The 25,820-nt window shown below is 38.6% G+C and overlaps 1 protein-coding gene across 2 annotated transcripts in view; it reads right to left on the minus strand.

Annotated features, from left to right (window-relative positions):
- Positions 1-25,820, minus strand: part of SLIT2 (slit guidance ligand 2) — a 418,221-nt gene that overhangs the window by 96,691 nt on the left and 295,710 nt on the right. For both annotated transcript variants that reach the window (XM_003411373.4, XM_064286010.1), the window contains 7 exons: positions 17,696-17,767; positions 11,855-11,998; positions 11,580-11,743; positions 10,584-10,607; positions 6,671-6,821; positions 4,067-4,141; positions 2,117-2,260 (listed from right to left, as the gene is read on the minus strand). In XM_003411373.4, the coding sequence (XP_003411421.1) occupies positions 2,117-2,260; positions 4,067-4,141; positions 6,671-6,821; positions 10,584-10,607; positions 11,580-11,743; positions 11,855-11,998; positions 17,696-17,767 (774 nt within the window). The remainder of the gene's footprint in view (positions 1-2,116; positions 2,261-4,066; positions 4,142-6,670; positions 6,822-10,583; positions 10,608-11,579; positions 11,744-11,854; positions 11,999-17,695; positions 17,768-25,820) is intronic.

Genomic DNA, 25,820 nt, shown 5'->3' on the forward strand with positions numbered 1-25,820 from the left:
ACGTCACCACCAACGTCAGTGGATTCACAGGCTCACTGAAATCCATACACATACAAACCAGAGGTGCCTTGGAAGGCAGCCCCGGTGAGCTGCTTCTGAAAGGTCACAGCCTTGAAAACCCTACGGAGTGGTTCTTCTCTGCACACAGGGGGTTGCGGTAAGTCCGAACTGACTAAATGGCAACTAACAACCACCACCACCACTAAGAAGTCTACTGGTCCTAAACGGTTAAGAAGTCTCGAGGGAGTGGGAGGACTCCTGTGGAAATCTCCAGAGCTCAAACCTGAAAGATATGCTTGGAGGCATACAGATGTCCAGATAAACCTATTGGAGGACATTTTGGATAACTGGAGCTTGGCTCTAAACTCCTCTCTTAGGCTTTTGTGTGGCACAGACAGGTTAAGGAAAGAGCCAGAGGGGCCCTGTCTTGGGTGGTAAAACCTAAGAGGCACAAAAACAGCACTGGAGATATAACGAAAGCAACATGTGTAAAGACCTCCTCAAAGACAGTATGCAGCACAGTGGGAAGAAATAAATGGACAGACTCCTTGGGATGGAGTGACATCAACCTCTCTGTGCTCCGCCAAGGAGAAGGTTCCAGTAACAACCAACAGTCTCTCGACTACAGTAAGAAGAGAGGCTTCAGCTTGTTGCAGGAATTTTGTTTTGGTGAGTTGTGAAGGCAGGGAAGTATATGTGAGTGGATGTGTGTATGAGAGGGTACAGCCACCTATGGTATGTCTCCTCTGCCCTCCCTTTAACACTCCTCAGTATCTCCTTCACAGTAAGGCGGAACAAATCTTTGCAGATCATTTTGAAAATGGCTCTAAGTTATCAGGCCATGTGGGGCTGAGGGGCCTGCAGGTCACAGGGCGTCCCAGAAGAATGGTTAGGGTTCCAGGCTAGGGTTCAAGGAACATACTTCTACTTTCAAGTGCATGGGTTCCAGAAAAACTTGACTTTGGGATGCTATTAATGCATGTCCATTGGTTGGGGCTATGCCCTACTCTCCCCACATATGATAAAGATGAGGCAATTGGACTCTCTTGGCTGTCAGTCCCTGGAGGGGGCTCTCAGGCACTGGCTGGGGCAGAGGTGAAGGTTTAGAGAAGACAGTGGGCCTCTTTCCACTGTATATATCTCAAGGAAAAGAAAAGAGATTAACTCTTTTGAATCAGAACAGGGGAGTCAGGTCTCTAAGTATTGAAATAAGGACAACCTGTTTTGGTGAGAAATAGGAAAGTGATTTCTTGTGGTGGCAGCCAGGAGGGACTTTCTTGGTCATTTGTAACACACTGAAGTCAGGAGTATCAGAGTAACAGACTGCTTGAATCCACAAAATCTGTGTGTGCCTATGTGTGTGTATGTATTTGGGAGAGAGAAGGCAAAGGGAGTGAAAAAGAGATTATGCATTCCCTAATACCTCCTCTCCAGGATTACAGTAACTGTAATGGATTAAATGGTGTCCCCCCCCGGCCAAAAAAAAATGTTGGAGTCCTAACCTCTGGCACCTGTGAACGTGAGCTTTTTTTGGAAATAGGGTCTTTGAAGGCGTTATCTATTAACTTGAGATCATACCAGAGTAGGCTGAGTCTTAATCCCTTCTAAGTGCTGTTCTTGTCACGGATCAGAAAGAGAGAAACATACAGAGAGAAGGCAGCCATGTGAAGATGTACCTACAAGTCAAGGAGCCTCGGGAAACTCCTGGGAGTACCAGAAGCTGGAAGAGACAGGAAGGATCTTTCCCTAGAGTGGGCAGAGAGAGCATGCTCTTATTGGTGATCTGAATTTGAACTCTCAGCCTCCAAATCAAAAGCCCACTGCTGTTGAGTCGATTCCTACTCATAGCGACCCTATAGGACAGAGTAGAACTGCGCCACAGAGTTTCCAAGGAGCGCCTGGCAGATTCGAGCTGCCGACTTTTGGTTAGCAGATGTAGCACTTAACCACTATGCCACCAGGGTTTCCTCCCAGCCTCCAGAGCTGTGAAACAATGAATGTCCGTTCTTTGCACCCACACACGTTGTGGTATTTTGCTACTGCAGCCCTACGTGACCGAAACAATGACCAATAAATTTCCTTCGATAGAACAATCACAATGCATAAGAATACTTACAAAGTTTTGAGGCTTTCCAATCCCTTGAACATCTTATGCTGAACATTTTCCAAACGATTACTTGTGAGAAGTATTTCATTTACCCCAGATGCGCCTTCAAACACGCCCTCTTCAATGTCTGTGATCTTATTGTTGCTAAAGTTTCTAAATAGAAATTGTGGAAACAAAGACTTTAAACAACTTTTCCAACAACGAGGGCACTGAAACAACTGAACTCGTTCCAGGTTTGATTATTTTCTTCTTCTAAATAACCTCCAGGCTCTTCACTGCCCAGTGCTGCTGAGGCTATGAGAAGACATTAACATTTCCATTCCATTAAATCAAAGATACTATGAAGAAATATCTATTGTGAAAAAATACCAGACCGGTCAAGGCAAAACGATCTGCCAGGGTTCCCAAAAGTATACAATCTTTGAAATTAGGCAGTGGGTTGCAAACCTTTATATTCTTCACAAAACTGAATAAGAAATTTTTCAAAGACGTGCAACTGATGAAAACTGATTAATAAATTAATGACTAAGACAAGACAATTGGACAAGGAAAGCAAAGATGGATTAAAGTGAGTTAATGGTTGGATAGCATCAGGAATGTATTTGAAAAAAAAAATTTTTTTTTTTTTTAATATGGGCTTATTGTCTACTACACTTCTCATGTAAAAATGTGTTAAAACAACCGACTGAACGCTCAGTATTTTGTGTGGTAAAAATTCCATGAATGCTTGAGCAGAGGGCAAGAATGTCCAGTTGAGGCAACTCCTGTCTAGAGGCTCAAATTTCCTGTTCTCATTGTTGACACCAAGAACAGGAGTGGCCCTAAAGAAGGATTATTTTTGTATCTGATTTTATTCTTCAGAGAGCATTCACATTGAAGCTATTCAATAAGTATTTGTTGACCTGAAAGGAATCTTGTAGTTAAAATGAAATTACAGTTAAAATCAGATGCTGTTGAGTCCGTTCTGATTCATGGTGATCCTATGTGTGTTAGTTAGAATAGAACTATGCTCTACGGGGTTTACAATGGCTTATTTTTCAGAAGTAGATCACTAGACCTTTCTTCCAAGGAGCCTTTCGGTAGACTCAAACCACCAACCTTTCAGTTAGCTACCAAGTGTGCTAACTGTTTTCACCACTCAGGTTGTGAAATTACAGTTAATTATAGTTAATACTAGTATAAAAAGAAGGAAAATGAAATTAGAAACCCATGGAGGTCAAATGCATCGGCAGTAGGTTCAGACTGCTGTCAGTTAGTCTGTGTGACCGTGTTCCAATTACATACACAAACACATAGATGCAATGGCAGAGAGCTTCCTTCGTCCTCCTCACATTTCATGTGCAGGGGCGCCACTGGCCTTACATGCCTGACCTCTGCCCTGTCCCTCCCACTCTCCTCCTCAGAAGAGAATTGACTGAGTGTTTTTGGAACTGCTGAGCTTATAAGCTGATTTTAGAATATGAGTTGTGGACGTGTTGTTACACAGATGAGCTATACAGCCAGTTTTCCAATCATTAATTTTTCACGATTTTCTAATGAAAGTTTAATGAAGCAAAAGGTCAAATAGTTGACATGAATGTGCCGAAAGAGAAATAACAGCACGGTTTGGGGAATAGTAAAGGAAGTTACAAAACATTACTGAATCCATTTCCGATGCACTTAGATTGCTGGATTCCACATAACAGACCAGCTGTCTGAGTTAAAGTAAGACGCTAGCGCTCCGCTACAGAAAACATGATCAACCTTGTTTGAATACATAGAACAGCAAGGGTTACGCAGACTGTCTCAGAGAGTACCCCAAATTCATGTTACAGGTAGTCACTGCTTGCAAACTTTACCGGATGTAAAAAAAATATATTTTCCAGTTTTTGAAGAAATTTACTTAAAACTTAAGTAAAGGGAAAAGAAAAACAAAACACAACATGACAAATATTTGAAGGCAGCTAACGCACGGCTTACATTTTACGCAGTTGAGGAAGTTTCTTAAAGATTCCAGTGGCTTCCAAAACAGTGAATTCATTATTATTGAGACGCCTATGGAGGAAAAAGAAACAGAAAATTTTCATCACCAGAATTTGAGAAAAGATAAATTTTAATTTCCCATATGGAATTAAAATAGTACTTAATGATAATCTTAAAATAAAATATAGTGTACATATCACAGAAGATCACAGCAATGGCTGATTTTTCCCCGTTTTGCTCAAATTTTAATGATCAAAAAAAGATACATTAAAACACAGAGTTAAAAAAAAAATCAAAACCAGCTGTCATTCAGTAATCTCCAGAACAATGCTCCCTTAAGAAGTATTTTTAAACATTTTTTGCCTCATCGTTCCCCTTCAAAATTTAACAGCTTATTTGAGATATAATTCACTTGCCACAAAACTCATTCCCTTAAAGTGTACAATTCAATGGTTTTTAGAATATTCACAGAAACGTGCAACCATCCCAGCTATCTTATCCTAAAACATTTTCATCGCCCCATAAAGGAATACCATGCCCAAGAGGAGTCACCCCCAATTTGTTCCTCTTCTCTCCCGCAATACTTGGCAATTTAATTTTTGTCTTTATGAATTTGCCTATTTAGAACATTTCATATAAGCAGAACCATACTAAATGTGGTCCTTTGTGACTGGTTTCTTTCACTTTGTGTAGTATTTCCAAGGCTCATCATGTTGTAGCATATATGAAGACTTGATTACTTTTGGGGCTGAATAAGGAGCCATCGCATGGATATACCACCTTTTGCTTTTGTGCTGATGCATGTTTTCAGTTCTCTCGGATATACACATAGAAGCGGAACTGCTGCGTCACGTGGCAACTCTATGTTTAACTCTTTAGGAACACAGCTAAAATGTTTTACAAAGTAACTACACCATTTTCCATTCCACCCAGCAATATATTAGGATACCAACTGGTCCACATCTTTGTCAACATTTGTAACTGTCCTTTTTTTTTTTTAAATTATGGTCATTCTAGTAGGTATGAATGGTATCTCACTGTGGTTTGGATTTGGATTTCCCCAAGACTAAAGCTGTTGAGCATCTTTTCATGTGTTCACTGGCTATTTGTATATCTTCTTTAGGGAAAAATCCACTCAAATAATTTGATGGTTTTGTTAATTAGGAAATGTTATTTTTATTGTTGAGTTGTCAGAGCTCTTTCTATATTCTGGCTACAAGTCCTTTATCAGATATGTGATCTGAGGGTATTTTCTCCCTGGTACTGATTTTTAAATATATAAATTTTAAAAATCTGAGTTTTTCAAAACACACACATACAACCTTTGCTTAAGCCAAGATGTTACTGTCTATAATAATTTTTGATTGACAAATAAGCCTATTTAAGGTGTTATCATGCTGGATGATATCATTTCAATTACTGTTTGTAGTATTTTTGGAAATACACAATACTCCATATAATACTATAGAGTTCAGGGCTTTCATCACGTGGCCTTCTGCATTTCCAAAGGTCCTGGAGCTACGACATAGCTCCACGACCTAATAAGAGTAAAAAGGCTTCACTTTAACCAAAGGGCAGCTATTTTCTCTCATCTCTTTGAAAAGTATCACATTATTTTTATTTATCCAAATAGCTTAAAATTCATTACATAAAAGGCAAGAGTGTAGGCACAGTGAGAGATAAACTGTAAAACACAATCCCTGTCATCAAGGGGCTATGCTCCAGTTTAAGACAAAAGGATTACGCACGCACAAAAAGACAACCAACTTTGCAAAGCGGTAAATGACAAAGGCCAGATGGTGCTATACATGAACATTGCTAAGATGTTCATGTAACGATGAGATTTTGCTAGGTTTTCCTGGAATTTTTAGAACATTGACACTAAAGGCTTTGCTTTTATCAATAAAGTCAGTAAAGGCAAAATATCTATGGGCATAGAACCTATAGATGATTCAGCAAACATACAGAATAGGCCCTGTATTAGGGCTACAGATATAAATCCTACGACAGCTTCTTTTCTGCTTTATCTGTTCTGAAAAATACTATCCTTTGGGTTTAGTATTTGATAATCACTGAATCCTAGTTGTGAGTCAATAAATAGTAGAGTTAATACTGAAAAAAGAGAAATTAAGTTCCATAATTAATAGACTTCGAAATGGTGACCCTCACACTTACATGGTTGTTGAAAAGATTAGATAAGTTAAAAATCTACTAAATATTTAGAAATTGCTCTGGGCATAGAAAATGCCCAATACATGCTATTATTATTAGCATTACTAGGGGCTAACCGAATTTTGAGCAATAAATTAATTTCTGTAATTGTGTCTTGGGTCTGTAATTGCAAAGGTGGCTTTTAGTGTATTCCTTAAAAAAAAAAAATACAGTAGTAAAATACACGTAACATGAAATTTGCCGTTTTAACCATTTATAATAATTTCAGTGCCATTAATTATATTCACAATATTTCACAACCATCTAATTTGCACTTGTGCAAAGATACTGATGTAATTATTGAGAATAAAAAGGCGAGACAAAATTCCTGTGCTTTCATAACTTTGTTCTCCCCCTGCCAACCAGGATCTCCTTGCGGGGTGAACTTACAGCTCCGCAGTGTACTGGGGAATGTGGTCTGGGATTTTGTTGAGTTTTTGATTGGAGCAATCTACTGTGGTCCCTTCACAGCGGCACTTTTCAGGGCAAGCCAAATCTGCAAAGCAGTCCCCGCTTAATTTTGATCGATAATCTTCTGTACCTATTGAGGATTCAAGGCAAAAGAAAAGATACTGAGTTTAAAGGTTAGAATATTTATTAATTTGCAGGGAGAAAAAAAGTGAGATAACTATAGATTATGCAGCAGGGAGACAACTTGGGGAATTTTGGTCAATGGATGTCAGGAGTGGGTTAAAACAAGGGCTTGGAATCTGCTGGAAAAAAAAGTGACCAGATTCACAAGACAGGAAGACATTAATAAAGTTGAGCTTTTCACAGCTGTACTTCTGCTGATCTAGTTATGAGCCATTCCTGCTTATTTCTCAGCTAATCATACAATGGCTACTAATTGTTAAAAAAAGTTTATTTTTTCTCTGAGTTACGATTTTAAAATATGTTTTATAATAATAAATTAGGGCTTTCAAGGCAAATAGATGTCTCCAGGTTTTTCGATTCTCTATATTCTTTTACAATTCTCTCCCTCTCACATAATCTTCTGGAATGTCGAAAAAGCCCTCTTTTTTTTTTCATTTTTTTTTCTTTTTTTTAAAATAAAAAGAGACAACTAAATCCTGATTTAAGCCTCAGCAGCTTGCCATGCTGTAGAAAGCTGCGTGACGTTCCATGGTGCTTGACGGAACCATGTTTTACTCATACCTCGCAACCACATGGTTAGATCAAGCACAACAGAAAATCTCGCTACGGAATCACTACACCATCCACTAGGTCAAGGGAAGAGACCAAGAGGAAAGATGAAGGGAAGTAGGAGAAAAGCTACAGACATTCTGGAAATGTAATACTGTATACATGACATGCATTCTTCCCGCAGAATGCTTATGACATCAGTAAGGGTTATTACTACTGAAGATTTCCTGGAAACGCAAAGAAGGGGCTATACTGCAAGGTGCCTCCACTGCTCCTCAGCACTGCGGAATGGAAACAACAGCTTTCGGGAACATCAGGAAGAAGTCGAAGGTGAGCTACAAGGACAACAGAGAAGCTCAAAAGATCTCTGGTTTCTTCTTGGGGAAAAAGGTTGCAAAAGGCCAAGACTAGAAGAAGATACATCAGGACTGAAAAGGGAGGGCATCATGTTTCAGATCACACACTTTTACTTACAGCCAAAATGGTGAATTCCTGCAAAAGTAAAGATCACCAAGAAGGAAAGAAAGACAGAGTAATCCCAATTAAGATTAATGTGCATACATATAAAACTAAGCTCTCTTCCTTCTTTCTTTACCGTGGCAATTATGGGGAGGCTAGCATGGTGTGCATGGTGTGATACGAGTTTTCATGCTTTGTGAAATTTTATAATTATCTTTGAAGCACAGCAGTCTTCCGAGAAAAGCAACGGCATAAAAGACGGGTATTACAAATTAAGTTCTTGTGGATTCCTTTAAAGATGGACTCTCTGCAAGACAGATTTTCTTTTGAGTTATCACTGTGCAATCCAATAAAGGCAAGGAGATATGTAAAATTAAATAAAAACTAATCCTAGAGATCCTCAAGGGATTATTACCAGAGCATTTGGGTTAATAATTAGGTTGTGGCTTACGTGTTCTTTAATGATCTTTCTGACTTACTAGTACATCACTTAGTGCCAATGGAATCAGAATCTCATAAGACATTTGCCATGCTGAAGAGAGTAGTTTTGATACATTTGTCAATTCTTACATTGACATTTATTGGGGATCTTCTATATTCCTTTAAGTTTTGGTCTCCAAAGTGAAATGAGATCATGGTTGTTGTTAGTTGCCATTGAGATCACTTGACTCATGACAACCCAAGTGTGCAGAGTAGAACTGCTGCATAGAGTTTTTTAAGACTGTGACTTTTTGGGAAGCAGATTGCCAGGCTTATATTCTGAGGCACCTGTGGGTGTGTTCCAGTTGCCAACCTTCTGGCTAACAGTCAAGCACTTAACTGTTTTTGCCACCCAGGGACTTCTTCAAATAAGGGCATACTGGTAACAAAGTCTAAGTGACAGGTATGTTAAATATCTTACATTTAAAATAAACTGCGTTCAATGCAATAACAATAATGCTTATTTTATGATGGTTCTTTTCGTAGGTTTAATTTTTAATTAAAATTTTGATTAAAAGGGGGCCTGGCTTCTGTAAATGTTACTTTAAATTCTGTAAATTGAATTATTAGAAATCAAAAGATAAGCTGGGATATTTGATATAAAAGGTATTTTCCAAAACCTACATTATTTTGGCTGCTTTCAATAAGAGGGCAAAACTGTATCCAAATTCAGAATGTATGAATATAACCTGTTTGTTACTTACTTGGTAAGCTTAAAAAATTAATTTCTACAATATTAATCAATAATATTTAATGAGAATAGTTTAAACAACTTGAGAAAAATTATATTAACAGCTGTAATTTGGGGCCATAAATCATATTCACGTTCTATTCTAGAGGTGGTCTGGTGTTTAGAATATGGCTTTTTCAGGGTAACTAATAGGAATCGACTCGATGGCAGTTGGTCTTTTTTTGGGGGCACGGTAATAGCTATCAGATGACTTTCTATTTATTAATTGGGTGAAAATAATGAATTTTAATTACTGCTTATGGAGGCCAATCAATTGTTCCTTTCAATGTTTTACTTCTTATGCAGCCAGCACAAACCATGAGCAAAATAGAGAAAATATTGTTCATTCAGGCTCAGAATCAGCAATAATGAAATTTGCTAATGCATAAAATTATTCAAAGTATAATTCAATAAAGGCAAGTGACAAATCTCTCCATCATACAGACCCCAAACCTAGAGCTCTTGTTAAAAGCATAATATGGCTTTGCCTATGAACAAAGGAGAGATAGTTTTTTACTTTTAGTTCTTAAAACATATGATCGTTTAGGAATATAACCAGGAGATGGCAAAAGTAGTCAATCAATTACTAACATGTATCTTTATAGAAAATGGTTTAAAACAAACAAGTCAAAAGGCATTTTACACAACTGGCAAGCAAGGGAAAAATAAAGTCAAGGAACATATTTCAAAGAGCTAGTTCTTGTATCATCAGCCTTGAGAGTTTTAAGACAGAAATCGTAAAATATTGCAATTATTGTCTAAGAAGCATTTCATTAGTTATTCAAGGCATTCAGTGCCCATGAATTTCTGATGGTCTCCTGATCGACACTGACATTTTTTGGGAGTTATATCATGACTCCAGAAACGCAAACATGTAAAGTCACAAAAAAAAAAAAAAAGCAGGAAAAACTGCAAACAAATCAGCAAAAAGCTGCTTTTTTTTAAATAGCCAAGTAAAGTGAAAATAAGGAAAAATTAACCACAAAGTATCTTTTTTTTTTTTTAGTATAAAACCTACAAAAAATAAATCTTGTGATGGAAAAAGTAGCTCTGCGTGTTTGTAACTGATTTCGCGTAGAACTAGCTCTTTGACAACAGCAAGATCTCTGTCTTTAAAACCAGCCCAATGAGCTGTATTTTAAAAACAGGTTGAAAGATCAAGATACACAATGTAAGGAGAGAAAATGATTTCAGTAGAAAGCCATAGGTTCATACATTTTAGCTACTGTGAGAAATATTAGATAATGTGCGAATGTGAGAGAGAGAGAGAAAAAACGGTGGGGTTTTATTAATATATATGTTTAACATCGGAAGCTGCATGCAAAGGCCAGGTGTTCAGGAAACAGCTACAAGTGATCTATGCAGAAGTAAACCTATCTACTGAGTCCCCACGGTATGTTCAAGAAGCATGCATATCAAAGGTTTAGAAGCTATATTTTAAAGGTGAAGAAAGGGTGTCTGCAGTTAGTCCTACTACCGAGCAAAACCTACCTGGAATGAAATACTGTTCTTTAGCTAAATAAAAAAAGAGAAAAAAATAGAAGATGGACCTGAATGTCAGCAAGCAGAGATATGAGTTATATTAGATTAAGAATGGACTACAGTTACCATAGATAATTAAGTGAAAAATGTCTATTCACAGCAGTGACTGAAGTATAACAACGTACAGTGAGCAGTAAATGAATCGAGAATCATGGACAATAAACGGCTTTGTTTCCATACGAGCTTTTTAGTACAGATTCAGTGCCAAATGTGAAATACGCCTGGAATCGTTAGGTAGTATACCACCCAAAAATATAGAATGTGTTCTATCATAAGAAAATAAAAAAGATTAGACCAAAACAAACAGCACATTTCCATGACCTGTGTTTTCTATTATATGTTAACGTAATATGCACCTGTATTTCGGCTTGTTATAAGTAAGTGTAATATTCCCAAATTTTTAAAAGATGGCCTTTGGGAAAAATGTATCTTCAAAGTCCTATTCAAAACGAGGGAATGCAAAATGGGAAAGTGGCATTAACTGTGACAAGGTAGGGATCAAAAGCCTCCCCTCCCCCACTTCTAAGTCTAAGCAGATTCCATAACGAAGTCTCAGTTCACTTTTCTGAAGAAATGTACATGACAGATTACTTTTAAGTTGCTTAATGAAAAATAATACAACAAATATGAGACTTAACATACTTAAAAGGCATTCTGAATTTATTAATTCGCCCCAATTAAGTCAGAAACCTGGGAATATAATTTGAAGTATTCAGGCATCTTTTTAATTTGGCTGATAGCCTAATTTTTCTGCTGGTTATGTTGTTAAAAAATGTTACACATACGATGGCTATATGAGTCATGCTTACAGTTCTTTTTATTTCTTGCTTCACGTGCAGAAGAAAAAGAAATATGATTCTGCAAGGCCACCTGTTTTGTTAGGTCTCATGTAAGGGCTATTTTTGGTGACACCAGAGAAATACCAGATGAAGTTAAAACAATTACCTGAACAACGAAATTTCTTGCTTTTGATCTGCCCGATTCTTTTGTTGGCCAGACGGCGGGGGCTGGTGCAGCGGGCACCACTGGTCTCTATGGGGTTGGTATGGAGGTAATCCGCCAGCCACTTCAGATGGCAGTCACAAATAAATGGGTTCTGAGCCAAATGCCTTTCAGAGACACATACAGGACAATTTTACATATGACTTGCAATGGATCAACTTGCAAACCCGGAAGGAAAACAAGCATCATCAAATTGGAGCAAAATCCTATACACATACATAGTCTGAATGGCCCGGAGAGGTGAGAAGGTCCCCTTGGCGATGGTCTGAAGCTTGTTGTCATATAAGGAGAGGAGGTTCAAGTTGTGGAGGTCCTGAAAAGCATCTACCCGAAGGCAGTTGATCTTGTTGGCATTCAATAATCTGTTTGATCAAATAGTTGCAGGATTAAAGTGGGGCATCTCATGAACTGAGCCTTCAATAACCTGTCCTTCTTAAGAACCCCTGATCAAGAAATACATTCCTTTTAAACCCAAAATTAACATTTTTACTTGAACAGTTTAGGTATTACATAACAAAGATTTGGGGTTTTAGGTATTATATAATGAAACCAGGGTCATGCAGTCAAATGTGTGTCTAAAATTGGTGTTACTTATACATTCACTCAGTAAAAATTACTGAACATTAATTTCTGGAAGCTGTAGAGGTAGCATCAGACAAAGGTGGGTGAGCTCCAACCTCTTTTGTTGAGAAGGTAAGCAAATGCCATAAAATATTAGTCCCTCAAATTGCTCTGTGAAAAAAGTTCCCTTTGTTCTTGAAAGAGCAGGGTGAGCCCTCTAAAATATAGGTCAGATCATGCTCGAACTCCCAGGTAGCACAGAGTAAAGTCTAAATCTTCAGAGCCTATAAAGCCTTATAGGGTCCTTAAGCCACCCTCTGAACACCGTCACCTCCTAGTTACCTCTTCCTGGTTGGATCAGCCTCAGCCACTTTGGGTTTTTTTGTGCTCCTTTTCAAACACACCAGGCTCGTTCTCTGCCTGGAATGCTCTCTGTTCAGCTGTCTGGAATTGGCTCAAATCTTACCTTCTCAGTGCAGCCTACTCTGACAAATGGCTGGTTTTCGTAAGTAGATCACCAGACCTTTCTTGACCGTCATAGTCTGGAAGCTCCACTAAGACCTGTTCGGCATCACAGCTACACACAAGCCTCACTGACAGACGGGTGGTAGCTCAGCTTGAGGCATAGTGACCAGGAACTGAACCTGGGTCTTCCACATTGGTGGTGAGAATTCTACCACTGAACCACAAATGCCCTCATGCCTAGCGTATAAACCTGCTGCCATCGAGTCGATTCCAATTCATAGTGACCCTGTAGGATGGAGTAGAACTACCCCATAGGGTTTCCAAGGCTGTAACCTTTACAGAAGCAGGCTGCCGTATCTTCCTCAGGCAGAGTGGCTGCTGGGTTTGAACCACCGATCTTTTGGGTAGCAGCTGAGTGCTTAACCACTGAGCCATCAGGGCTCCTTTGCCTAGCATATACTAAGTGCCTAAAAAAGATCTGCTGTTGAATATATACTTTACAACTCTCTTGGAGAGTGACATGGGACATTACTGTATTAAAGGTTCTAATCCTGTCTTATAAACACCTGTTTCACTTGGTTTAACACAGTATTCCTCCAATTTTTTTTTTCCTATATAATAAAAAAAAAAAAAAAAAAAAAAAACCCGTTGCTGTCGAGTCGATTCCGACTCATAGTGACCCTATAGGACAGAGTAGAACTGCCCCATAGAGTTTCCAAGGAGCTCCTGGTGGATTCGAACTGCTGACCTTTTGGTTAGCACCTGTAGCACTAAACCACTACGCTACCAGGGTGTCCAAATCCTATATAGCTATATCAATATTCTGTGGAACTGATGGTTTACATGTCATACTTTCGCAAACATCGTTCTGACAGATCAGATGTGATTGTGTCTGAGCTTTTATTCATGCTGGCCTCACCTCTGGGGTTAGACTTGCCCTGCTCTGTACTGTACTCAGTCTCTGGGCTTTTCAAGGCCTCATAGAAGGTCCACCTCTTCCAGAACTTGACTTCCACCTAACTACAGTATTCCTCCCTCTAGGTTCCAAGTCTTGTCGTCTATTTCACATAGGCCTGTTTGTTTGCCCAAATATAGTTCTGATACTTACAGCAGGAACTTTTTTTTTTTTTAATTTCTTTTTCTCTATCACCACTTAGCTCCAAGTTTTAATGTTTACGGCTTTAACAAATATTTGTTGTTGTTAGTTGCTGCTGAGTTGACTCCGACTCATGATGACCTTACATATAAGACAACGAAACGTTGCCCAATCTTGAGCCATCTTCCTGGTGCTAGTGTTTGAGTCCATTGTCATGACTCTTGCGTCAGTACATGGCTCAAAAATATGTGCTACGTGGTTTGAGATTGTATGCCTCATTATCTAACCTGGTAACAATGTTTTCCCTTTCGACCACATAAATGTCTAAATAGTATCTGAGGTACTTTGGTTTCCTTTGTTTGCTTTTTCAGGTACTCCGTGCACATGCAGAGCTATGACTTCCTCATGGTGACTCTCTTTGCTGCACCTTTTCATCCCCCTTTAGGAGCTGAAGCTTGATCTTCTCTGTGTTCTACATGATTTCATTAAAAACCCTAGAAGGATGGTTTGAGGTAAGGACTGATTAATCTTATATCTCTCCACCCTGGGCCACAACACAAGTAATGCTGATCTTGTTCCCTAATTCATAAGCTAACTGCAAAAAGAAGTTAAACAGCAGAAAATTAAGGACAAGAAAAAGGTGGGGAGTCTCAAAGAAACTAAAAGAAGGGGCCATCTGAGCATCTGTACTCTCTTCAAATTCATTTGGTCCAAGCAATAGGAAAAAAATAATTGGACACCAATTTCTTTCGCTCCTTTTTATTTATCTACTTTCTCCCCCAATACCTCATCTGTTTACCAAGTCCTCTGCTAGCTGTAAAGAGATAATCGTCGTTTTAGCCCCGGCAGGCATATGATGGGCTTTAATCTAGAGACAAAACATTAGGCCAAGTGACAAAGATGGCTTTCTAAGTAAGGTTTACCTACATACAGACCCCCATGGTTTAGTAACATGTATACTTCATCAATCAGCTATAACTGTTTGTGGAAAAAAAAGAAGGTAGCATTTTAAGTGTTGACACTACACAGGTTAAAAAAAAAAAAAAAAACCTCGCTGCTGTTGAGTCATTTGCGACTCACAACAACCCTATAGGACAAAGTAGAACCCTGTTTCCAAGGAGCAGCTGCTGATTTCTAACTACTGACATTTTGGTTAGCAGCCAAGCTCTTAACCGCTATGCCACCAGGGCTTCGTAAGTAACCAGTAAGGAGAGTAATGGTAGAAAAATGTGGAAGAATGACAATGAGGTAAAAAAATAACAGGTAATAAATAGTGATGACATTTAACTATACCTATAATGTACATAAACAGCTAAAATGTGAATCAAATTATTCTACTAAAAATCAGAAACAGTATTTGCTAACTCCACCCCAAGGGTTAAAACAGAATTTGAAAACCAAATAAAGTCATTAGATCACAAAGGTCAGTATTTATCATGACTCATTGGTCTGTTGTAAAATCAGTGTATTAGTTTATGCAGCATTAAAAAATATGTATAGAGAGAAAATGAGTGATGAAATGGACTGGAAAGGAAAGGAAGAGAATGGAATAGAACGGCGAGCACTGCAAACAGTAAGGTTAAATATTATTTTGTTAACATTTCATTAAACTTGTTTGTGTGTGTATGTGTGGTGAAATAAGTTTCCTTTAAGTGGTCTTTTGCCTTGGTTCTTTGGAAAAACAATTTGAGAGATTTCTCCCCTATGCCCTGAGGAGTTACTTTTGCCTTCAGAGGGTTTGTTACTTTTGTCCAAGTTGGTTGACATATCCCAGGTAAGCTGTAAACAACCTGAGGTTTGATACTTTTCATCTGGTCCTGGACTACAGCCTGCCCTGTAATTGGTGTGCACCTTACAGGGATTGGTCAATAAACTATGCAAATGAAGCATCTGTGGCCTACCAAGAGGGGATTGGTCAGTTTGTGGCCCTGGTGGGAGGGCCATGCCTTGAAGTTGAAGAGGAATCTGTGTATATAAGCAGCCAACTCCACTTAGGTTTCTGAGACTAAAAGGAGGAGGAAGAGAAGCAGGAGGAAGCAGAAGGAAGAGAAGAAAGAAGCGGAGAGACAGAGAGGTGGCAAGGAACCTCCTAAAAGAACTGTAACATGGTCAAAGGCTATAACACTGAAGATAGCAACAGGCCTGGAAGGAGTGCAGTGGTAGAGCTGGGGGTGACAGACAGCAGGGCCAAGAGGAACAGTCAAGAGGAGGATAGAGAGCTGTCCTGCACTGAAGAAGAAAGACTTTGCCTACGTGCTTCCTGATCCTGATCCCAAGTTATACCCTGGTCCTTAATAAACTATTTAGCTGTGAGTATGGTATGTGAGTTCTGTGTGGCCACTGCAAGGGATTATCGATTTCAGTAGAAAAGTAGAGTGCCATGGGAGGGATGGCTGGTGCCAGAATTGCTAAAAAGTTTGTAGAGTGGAGGTATGTCTGACCTCTACCTCATAGGAATCAGCTTTGTGCTGATAGTGATTCTCATTATCCCCCATGAAGTCAGACAGGTTCTGACGCTACTACTGCTACCACCCTTTTACAGTACGTGTGTGTACATGCAAATTTATGAAATACATTATATATCTGGATAATGGTGAAGAAGTTTGAGATATAGATAATAGGGCACAATTATGAACATAAGTTTATTAAGTAATAAAAACAGGTTTATATTTGGGAAGTTTGTGGGATTGGGAATATTTATCAAATAAAATATAATTTCCACCAGTAATAAGTGAACTAAATTTTAAAGAATTCAATTTAATGAGTGAATAAAAATGATTCAGTTAATAAATAAATAAAATTCTAAACTTAAGCATTTTAAGGTAGACCAACCATGAGCCACTTGGGAGAAGAAATGACACACTACTCATCTCTACATGCACAGCTTCTAGGCCAGTGTCTGCCCCAAATGAGGTCCTCAGTAAGTGTTTAGTGAAACTGAAGATATCTAACACTACGGATATTACATTAGCATTTTAGTTTTTCAAATTTCCTCTTCACATGGACATTCATTAAAACACTCAGTGTCAATACTTGTGCTTAGAAATATGTAAATATTACTTTAGAGAAAATGGGCACTGGCTATTTTCTAAGCAAAGCAGTCTTTAAAGATACAATTTGGGGGTATACAGATCATTTTCTCACTGGGGTAGTTTGAGGACTGCTGTGCTATGGCCTACTGCCCATCATCGTTGTGTTGGGGAAGCTATTCCGGCCCTGTCACTCCTCAGAATCTTTTAACAATGGTTGGTAAACATATCCCCATGTCTCTCTTTTCCAATGACTGTTAAATCAAAACAGAGTTGTTTCTGCTAAACCACAACTGAAACTATTCCTGACGCCCACTTTTCAGTCAAGTATTAGACAGGCTATAAAACAAAAAATAACACAAGTAAGGAACATGCTTCTTAGTTCAATTAAATATAAGAGACCAAATGGGCAGCTCCTGTCCAAAAGTAGGATGAGGAGGCAAGAAGGGACAGGAACTGGAGAAGCTGACACAAGGAACCCGGGGTGGAAAGAGAGGGCATGATGTCACATTGTGGGGATTGCCACCAATATCACAAAACAGTATGTGAATAAATTTTTGAATGAGAAATTAACTTGAGCTGTAAACTTTTACCTAAAGCACTCCCACCCCCCCAAAAAGGGAGAGATAGATGTTTCACAAAAGGCAGGAATTGTACAAGCTTCAAATGACAGAACAGCCAGAAATTATACAACATTCATGACGGTGTACAGAGAAAGGTTTTAGGACAATTCTGAAGTGTTGTCATCAAGTAAATAACCATAATCGATGTTAGCTCTGCTAGGCTAGTATCTTCCATGCCATTAAAATATATTTTGGTCAAACTTTTCTGATGCCTCTATGAAAACAAAACGGAACACTGACTAAAATATCATATTTAGGTTCAACAGATCAGAAACAAATACTTACAGAAGCTGTAAGGAAAATAGTCCCTCAAATAAGCTTTTTGGGAGTTCTGTGATTTTATTTCCATAGAGTACACTGGAGAAAAAAAAAAAAAGGCTTTAAATAAAATTAAACCAAACCAGCATAAAAATTCATTAAACACATACGTATTAATGTACATAGTAGGTTAGCAGGTACTCAGTTCATTATTAAAGTTAAAACTGAATAAACAGACTTCAATTTACAAATACTTTTGTTGACTACAGACCATAGGTATGCTTATTTTAGAAAATTAGGAAAACATAGAAAAATAAAGAAAATGAATATAATTCATAATCATATCCCCCTTTCACAGAAATAACCACAGAACTACTATTAAATTATGCTTTTCTACGTATGTGTGCGTGTTCACACACATACGGTTCATATGAAATGAGAACACACTATATAAAAAAGGGTAGCAGTATATGTAGAGCCACTGCTCATTAAGGAACAAGTTTTGGCTTTATTATATAAGGGTAACATTTTTATCTTAAAAACAGAATGTGTATGCTTGAGAAATATCAGATCTGTGGAGATGGTGACCATGGTATGAATTTAGGAGAACTTTTGAAATATATGCCTTGTCCTGGTGGTGCAGTGGTTAAGTGGCTGCTAACCAACAGGTCAGCAGTTTGAATCCACCAGGAGTTCACTGAAGACCCTATGGGGCAGCTCTATTCTGTCCCACAGGGTTGCTATGAGTCAGAATTGACTGGATGACAAGGGGTTTGGTTTGGTTTTAGTTTCAAAGGATGTATGAACAGGAATGAATCCTTAGGCTACCAACCGCTAATAAGCAACTAAATGCAATTTGAGCGCAAGGATCATGGATGTTAAAGATGGAATTGGGTTCCCAAAAAATATGTGTTCTAAATTCTAAATCCCTACATCTTTGGAAGGAACCTCTACATAGATTAAGAGGTAGTTGTTTGGACAGAACAAGGGGATACTGATTGGTTTAAAGTCAGGAAAGGTGTGCGTCAGGGTTGTATCCTTTCGCCATACCTTTTCAGTCTGTGTGCTGAGCAAATAAGCCCAGAAGTTGGACTACATGAAGAAGAACAGGGCATCAGGATTGGAAGAAGACTCATCAACCACCTGCGTTACGCAGATGACACAACCTTGCTTGCTGAAAGTGAAAAGGACCTGAAGCACTTACTAACGAAGATCAAACACCACAGCCTTCAGGATGGCTTGCACCTCAACATAAAGAAAACAAAAAATCCTCACAACTGGACCAATAAGCAACATCATCATAAACGGAGAAAAGATTGAAGTTGTCAAGGATTTCATTTTACTTGGATCCACAATCAACAGCCGTGGAAGCAGCAGTCAAGAAATCAAACGATGCATTGCATTGGGTAAATCTGCTGCAAAGGACCTCTTTAAAGTGTTGAAAAGCAAAGATGTCACCTTGAAGACTAAGATGCACCTGACCCAAGCCATAGTATTTTCCCAATTGTATCATATGCATGTGAAAGCTGAACAATGAATAAGGAAGACTGAAGAAGAATTAATGCCTTTGAATTGTGGTGTTGGTGAGGAATATTGAATATACCGTGGACTGCCAAAAGAATGAACAAATCTGTCTTGGAGGAAGTACAACCAAAATGCTCCTTAGAAGCAAGGATGGTGAGACTGCATCTTACATCCTTTGGACATGTCAGGAGGGATCAGTCCCTGGAGAAAGACATCATGCTTGGCAAAGTACAGGGTCAGCAGAAAAGAGGAAGACCCTCAATGAGGTGGACTGACACAGTGGCTGCAACAATGAGCTCAAGCGTAGCAACGACTGTAAGGATGGTGCAGGACAGGGCAGTGTTTCATTCTGTTGTGCATGGGGTCGCTATGAGTTGGAACCAACTCGACGCCACCTAACGACATCATCTGTGGATGCAATCCCATTTAGGAACAGAACTTTCTTTTTTGTGTTAACGAGACCATATCAGTGTACAGCATGTTAAGCCAACCATCTTTCAGAAATAAATAGACTGGATTAGGCAAACAGATGGAAGCACAGAAGAAAGACTGACGCCACATGGAGAGCACCAACGAGCCAAGGAAGGGAAGCTGAAAGAGACAACAATTTTCTCCCAGAGCAGAAAAAGAAAGTCTTCCCCCAGTGCCCAGAATTTGACTTCCAGCCTACTAAACTGTGATAAATAAATTTCTGTTCATTAAAGCCATCCACTTGTAGTATTTCTGTTACAGCAGCATTTAAACTAAGACAATGACTTATTTGCTTCTGTACACCTGGAACCTAGCACAGGCTGTGGCTACACAGTTAGGCTGTAACATTGGTTTGATGAATGGATGATTCTTTGATGAGTAAAATAAATAAGTAAGCAGAGAAACAAGTTAATGGATAAATAAACAGGGCGAAGTGAGAGGATATTTCAACAGCAAATGAATAGAAATGGGTGACTCCTCGTGTAAACTATTAATATATCTAAAAAGATGTTCACATATTTATAGTTGCAAAAATTAAGGGACTGGACTAAGAAAAAGACAGAAATTATATTTTGGGGAGGAAATTTTGGCAACATGTACCAAGGGTCATTGTTTTTGTTAGGCACTGTTGAGTCAGTTCACTCATAGTGAACATATGCACAAAAGAACAAAACTCTGCCCTCCCAGTCCTGCACCATTCTCACAAACCTTGGTATGTTTGAACCCACTGTTGCAGTCACTGTATCAATACATCTCATTGAAGGCCTTCCTCTTTTTCAAGGATGATGTCCTTCTTCAGGGACTAGTCCCTCCAGATAACATGTCCAAAGTACGAGAGGTGAAATCTTGCCATACTCACTTCTAAGGAGCATTCTGGTTGTACTTCTTCCAAGACAGACTTGTTCGTTTTTCTGGAAGTTCATGGTACACTCAATATTCTTTGCCAGCACCATAATTCAAAGATATCAGTTCTTCTTCAGTTTTCCTTATATATTGTCCAGCTTTTGCACGTACATGAGGTGACTGAAAATACCATGGCTCGAGTCAGGAACACCTTAGTCGTGAAATCTTCACTTTTTAATACTTTACTTGTGGAGGTCTTTTGTAGCAGATTCACCCAATGCAATATGTTGTTTGATTTCTTGACTATTGCTTTTGCGGGCAATGACTAAGGATCCAAGTCAAATGAAATCCTTGACAACTTCAACCTTTTCTCTGTTTATCATGATGTTGCTTATTGGTCCAGTTATAAGAATTTTTGTCTTCTTTATGTTGAGGTATAATTCAAACTGAAGGTCATAGTCTTTGACCGTCATTAGTGATTGTTTCAAGTTCTCTTCACATTCAGCAAGTAAGGTTGTTGCATCTGCACATCACAAGTTGTTAATGGGTCTTCCTCTAATGTTCTTCTTCATATAGTCCAGTTTCTGGGATTATTTGCCCAGCTTATAGATTGAACTGGGCAGTGTTTCTTTCTGTTGTACATGAGGTCACGATGAGTTGGAACCAACTTGATGGCACCTAACAACGACGACATAGATTGAATAAGTATGGTGAAATACTACCTTGACGCACCCCTTTCCTGATTTTAAACCACACAGTATCCCATTGTTCTGATCAAACAACTGCCTCTTTGTCTATGTACAGATTCCGCATGAGCACAATTAAGTGTTCTGGAAGTCACATTCTTCTCAATGTTATCCATAATTTGTTATGATCCACACAGTCTGATGCCTTTGTGTAGTCAATAAAACATAGGTAAACATAGTTCTGGTATTCTCTGCTTTCAGCCAAGATTCATCTGACATCAGCAATGATATCCATTGTTCCACATCCTCTTCTAAATCTGACTTGAATTTCTGGCAGTTCCCTGTCAATGTACTCTGCAACCATTGTTGAATTATTTTCAGCAAAATTTTATTTTTGTGTGATATGAATAATTTTGTTCGATAATTTACACATTCCAATTGATCACCCTTCTTTGAAATGGACATGTATATGGATTTCTTCAAGTCAGCTGGCCAACTGGCTGTCTTCCAAATTTTTGGCATAAATGAGTGAGCACCTCCAGAGCCGTCTCCATTTATTGAAACATCTCAATTGGTATTCCTTAAATTCCTGGAGCCTTGTTTTTCGTCAGTGCTTTCAGTGCAGCTTGGATGTCTTCCTTCAGTACCATAGGTTCTTGATCATATGCTACCTCCTGAAAGAGCTAAAGGTCGACCAATTCTTTCTGGTACAGCGACTCTGTGTACTCTTTCCATCTGCTTTTGATGATTCCTGCGTCGTTCAGTATTTTCCCCATATAATCTTTTACTATTTCAGCTCGAGGCTTGAACTTTTTCTTTAATTCTTTCAGCTTGAGAAATGCCAACCATGTTCTTCCCTTTTGGTTTTCTAACTCCAGGTCTTTGTGCATTTCATTATATTTCTTTACATTGTGTTCTAGAACTTCCCTTTGAAATCTTCTGTTCAGCTGTTTCATCATTTATTCCTTTTGCTTTAGCTACTCTATGTTCAAGAGCAAGTTTCAGAGTCTCTTCTGACATATATTTTGGTCTTCTTTCTTTTCCGTCTTTCAAATGACCTTTTGCTTTCTTCATGTCCTTGATATCATCCCACAACTCCTTTACTCTTTGTATAACATATGTGTAGAATATAGATATTTTCTAAAAAGACATAAGTAAATTAGCATTGAAACAATTTATAAAATCAAGGAATAAGAGAGAGAAGTCTATTCTGTTAGGGTCAAGGTGGCGAGGGAGTTAAGAAAAAGTAAAGCAAGAATAAATGTATGTTTAAGGTGAAGAATAAGAAAATAGAGGGCATTAAGAGATACAATGAATACGTTCAATAAAATAATAAATGAGACCAAGATGGCACCAATTCAGGATATTCCATTAAATACCATTCAGTTAGTTAATTCAACGATAGGTATCTAGTACTAATTATGGGCCAGGAACTTTGCTAGGCTCTAAGCTTGGTTCCCAATGAAGTTGAAACCAAGAGTTGTTTTCTGAATGTATATCATTTTCCCATGTGCCAGACATGGATGGGACTGGGATGAAAATGGTGTGCCTTTGAGGAGCATTCCCAAAGAGAAATTTTGAATATTGCAGGAATTTCATTCAAGCCCACTGAAATTTAGAAAGATACAAAGAGGCTTATAAATTGTGGGGGGCCCAGATAGGAATCAAAGGGTAAATGATATAGTAAATTATTTCTCTGGGATTTTTGCTTCAACAGTTTAACAGTGTAGGAGGCAGACTAGCTCACAGGAGTGTCATTTATATAGTGAAACTATTTTTTTCCCCCAGTGAATCATTCGGTGTTCTTTAAGACCATGTTAAAAGAAAGAAAAAATAGATGGTTATTGTGAATACGACAAGATGGGTGCATGAAGAAAAAGGCGCAAATGCAAAATGATGCACATGTACTATCAACCATAAAAACGTAATGATAAAGACATGCTTGCTAAATATGATGGAAATGAGATTTCTCTGGGAAAAGGTAAAGCAATACTAAGGCAAGGATATCCCTTTAAGGCTAAGGTGCACCTGATCCAAGCCACGGTGTTTTCAATTGCCTCATAAGCATATAAAAGCTGGGTAATGACTAAGTAAGACAGGAGAAGAATTGATGCCTTTGAATTATGGTGCTGGCAAAGAATATTCAATACACCATGGACTGCCAAAAGAAAAAACAAATCTGTCTTGGAAGACATACTGCCAGAATGCTCCTTGGAAGCAAAGATGGCGAGACTACATCTCACATACTTTGGACATGTTATCAGGAGGGACCAGTTCCTGGAGAAGGACGTTATGCTTGGTAAAGCAGAAGGTCAGTGAGAAAGAGGAAAACCCTCAACAAGATGGACTGACACAGTGGCTACAGCAATGGGCTCAAGCATAGCAACAATTGTGGGATGGCCAGGACCGGGCAGAGTTTTGCAGTTTCGTTCTGTTGTACAGAGGGTTGCTATGAGTTGGAACTGACTCGAATGCACCTAACTACAACAAGAAGGCTGGGTAGAATTTGTTCACACAATGAGGTCAAAATGGTAGAAAGGTAAAGCAATTAAGAAACATAAAAAATCCAAAGACAAGTTGGGTGATAGTCAAGAAAAAAGGGCGAAAATCTATAAAAATGAGAGGAAAGACATGTTGTCATATAAAGACATAATATGCAAGTAGGCAGTTGAGAATTTATGCTATATTCATAAGAGGGAATGAAAATTTTAAAAGAAATTGAAAGATAAAAATGAATTCAGCTGAAAAGAAACTACATGAGGGGTTTGGATAATATCATCCGAATACCAAAAAAAAAAAAAGATAAATTGGGTAGCTTCTGTACAGTTTTCTTATACATAACTTATATTCAGCATACTCCATAAAGTGTAAAATTATGCCGATAGAGAATCATTTTATAGTCCTTTGGAACAACAGGGAAATTTTAGGAGGCAGCTCACGTACCTCCTACTATAAAGAAAGGGTAGAATGCAAAACCCAGTTTAACATTAGCAAAGTAGGGGACAGCAAGCACTGGCGGCAAGGCTTTGAATGATCTCGCCCTGTTGAAAAGCAGGTATGAGGTAGAACTTCTAATGAAGAAAGAAAGAAAAAAAAATTCCCAAACAGAAATGTATGAGATGGCCACAGTGAAAAGTATGCTATGGTACGACAGTACACGATACTGCGAAAGCTAGCACAACTTGTACAAGGCAAGGTCATGGAAGCTCCATAGACACATCCACATTCCCTGAGGGACTGAATTGCTGGGCTGAGGGCTGTGGAGACTATGGTCTCAGGGAATATCTAGCTTAACCTGCAGGACATAGTTTATAAAGAAAATGTTCTACATTCTACTTTGGACTGGTGTTTGGCATCTTAAATGCTTGTGAGTGGCTATTTAGAATACTCCACTGGTCTCACTCCTTCAGGAGCAAGGAAGAATGAAGAAAACTAAAGATATAAGGGAAAGGTCAGTCCAAAGGACTAATGGTCCACATGTACCATGGCCTCCACCAGACTGAGTCCAGTACAACTAGATGGTGCCCACTACCACCACTGACTGCTCTGACAAGGATCACAACAGACAGTCCTGGACAGAGCTGGCGAAAAATGTAGAAGAAAATTCTAACTCAAAAAAAAAAAAAAAGACCAGACTTGCTGGCCTGGCAGAGACTGGAAAAACCCTGAGAGTATGGCCCCCAGACACCCTTTTGAGCTCAGTAACGAAGTCACTCCTGAGGTTCACTCTTCAGCCAAAGACTGGAGAGACCCATAAAACAAAATCAGAATAAGTGGGCACGCCAGCCCAGGGGCAAGGACTAGAAGGCAGGAAGGGACAGGAAAGCTGGTAATAGGGAACCCAAGGTTGAGAAGGGAGAGTGTTGACATGTCATGGGGTTGTTAACCAATATCATAAAACAATATATGTACTAACTGTATAATGAGAAACTAGTTTGTTCTGTAAACCTTCATCTAAAGTATGGTAAAAATAAATAAAAAAGAAAAAAAAATCAAGAAAGCTGTCCTTACAAATTAAAACAAGGTGTATTTTTGAGTTATAATATTAAGCAATCTTTGAGAGTATAGTAAAAAGAAAGCAGAGGACAAAACTGAGGTGCAATACTTTCGTAAGAAATTTCTGGTAAAATGTAAAGTACTGGAGAGGAGACTTAGCACCAGTTCAAGAAAGACTGTAGGAAATGGGAATATAGCAATCCACTCTTTCACTGTTCACCCTTTTTTATTATATCACACCTGTGGAATTTTGGAGACGGTTAGCTAAGAGAGATTAAAGAAACTACAATAGTCTGCAAGAGTTTTATGAAAAAAAGAAGAAAAACATGCTAAGGATCTTGGGCCTAATGATTCTCAGGGATAAGTAAAATCTCAAAATTTATAAATGGATAATTATAAGAAGGATGTGCCATGTGATAGCTATTATCTCTTGAGTGTTTCCACTGTACTTTAACAATGCCAGGAGGGAAAATTTTATCCCCATTTTAGAGAAGAGATAACTGAGGCACAGAGAGATTAATATCAAGCTCATGCACCTAGTAAATGGCAGAGCCAGGATTTGAACACAAGTCATTTAGTGTCCCAAAGGCTACTGTACATGTGTAGCTGCTTTGCTATACTGCTATGATACT

This window comes from Loxodonta africana, chromosome 5 (assembly GCF_030014295.1).
Source record: "Loxodonta africana isolate mLoxAfr1 chromosome 5, mLoxAfr1.hap2, whole genome shotgun sequence".
NCBI lineage: Eukaryota > Metazoa > Chordata > Mammalia > Proboscidea > Elephantidae > Loxodonta > Loxodonta africana.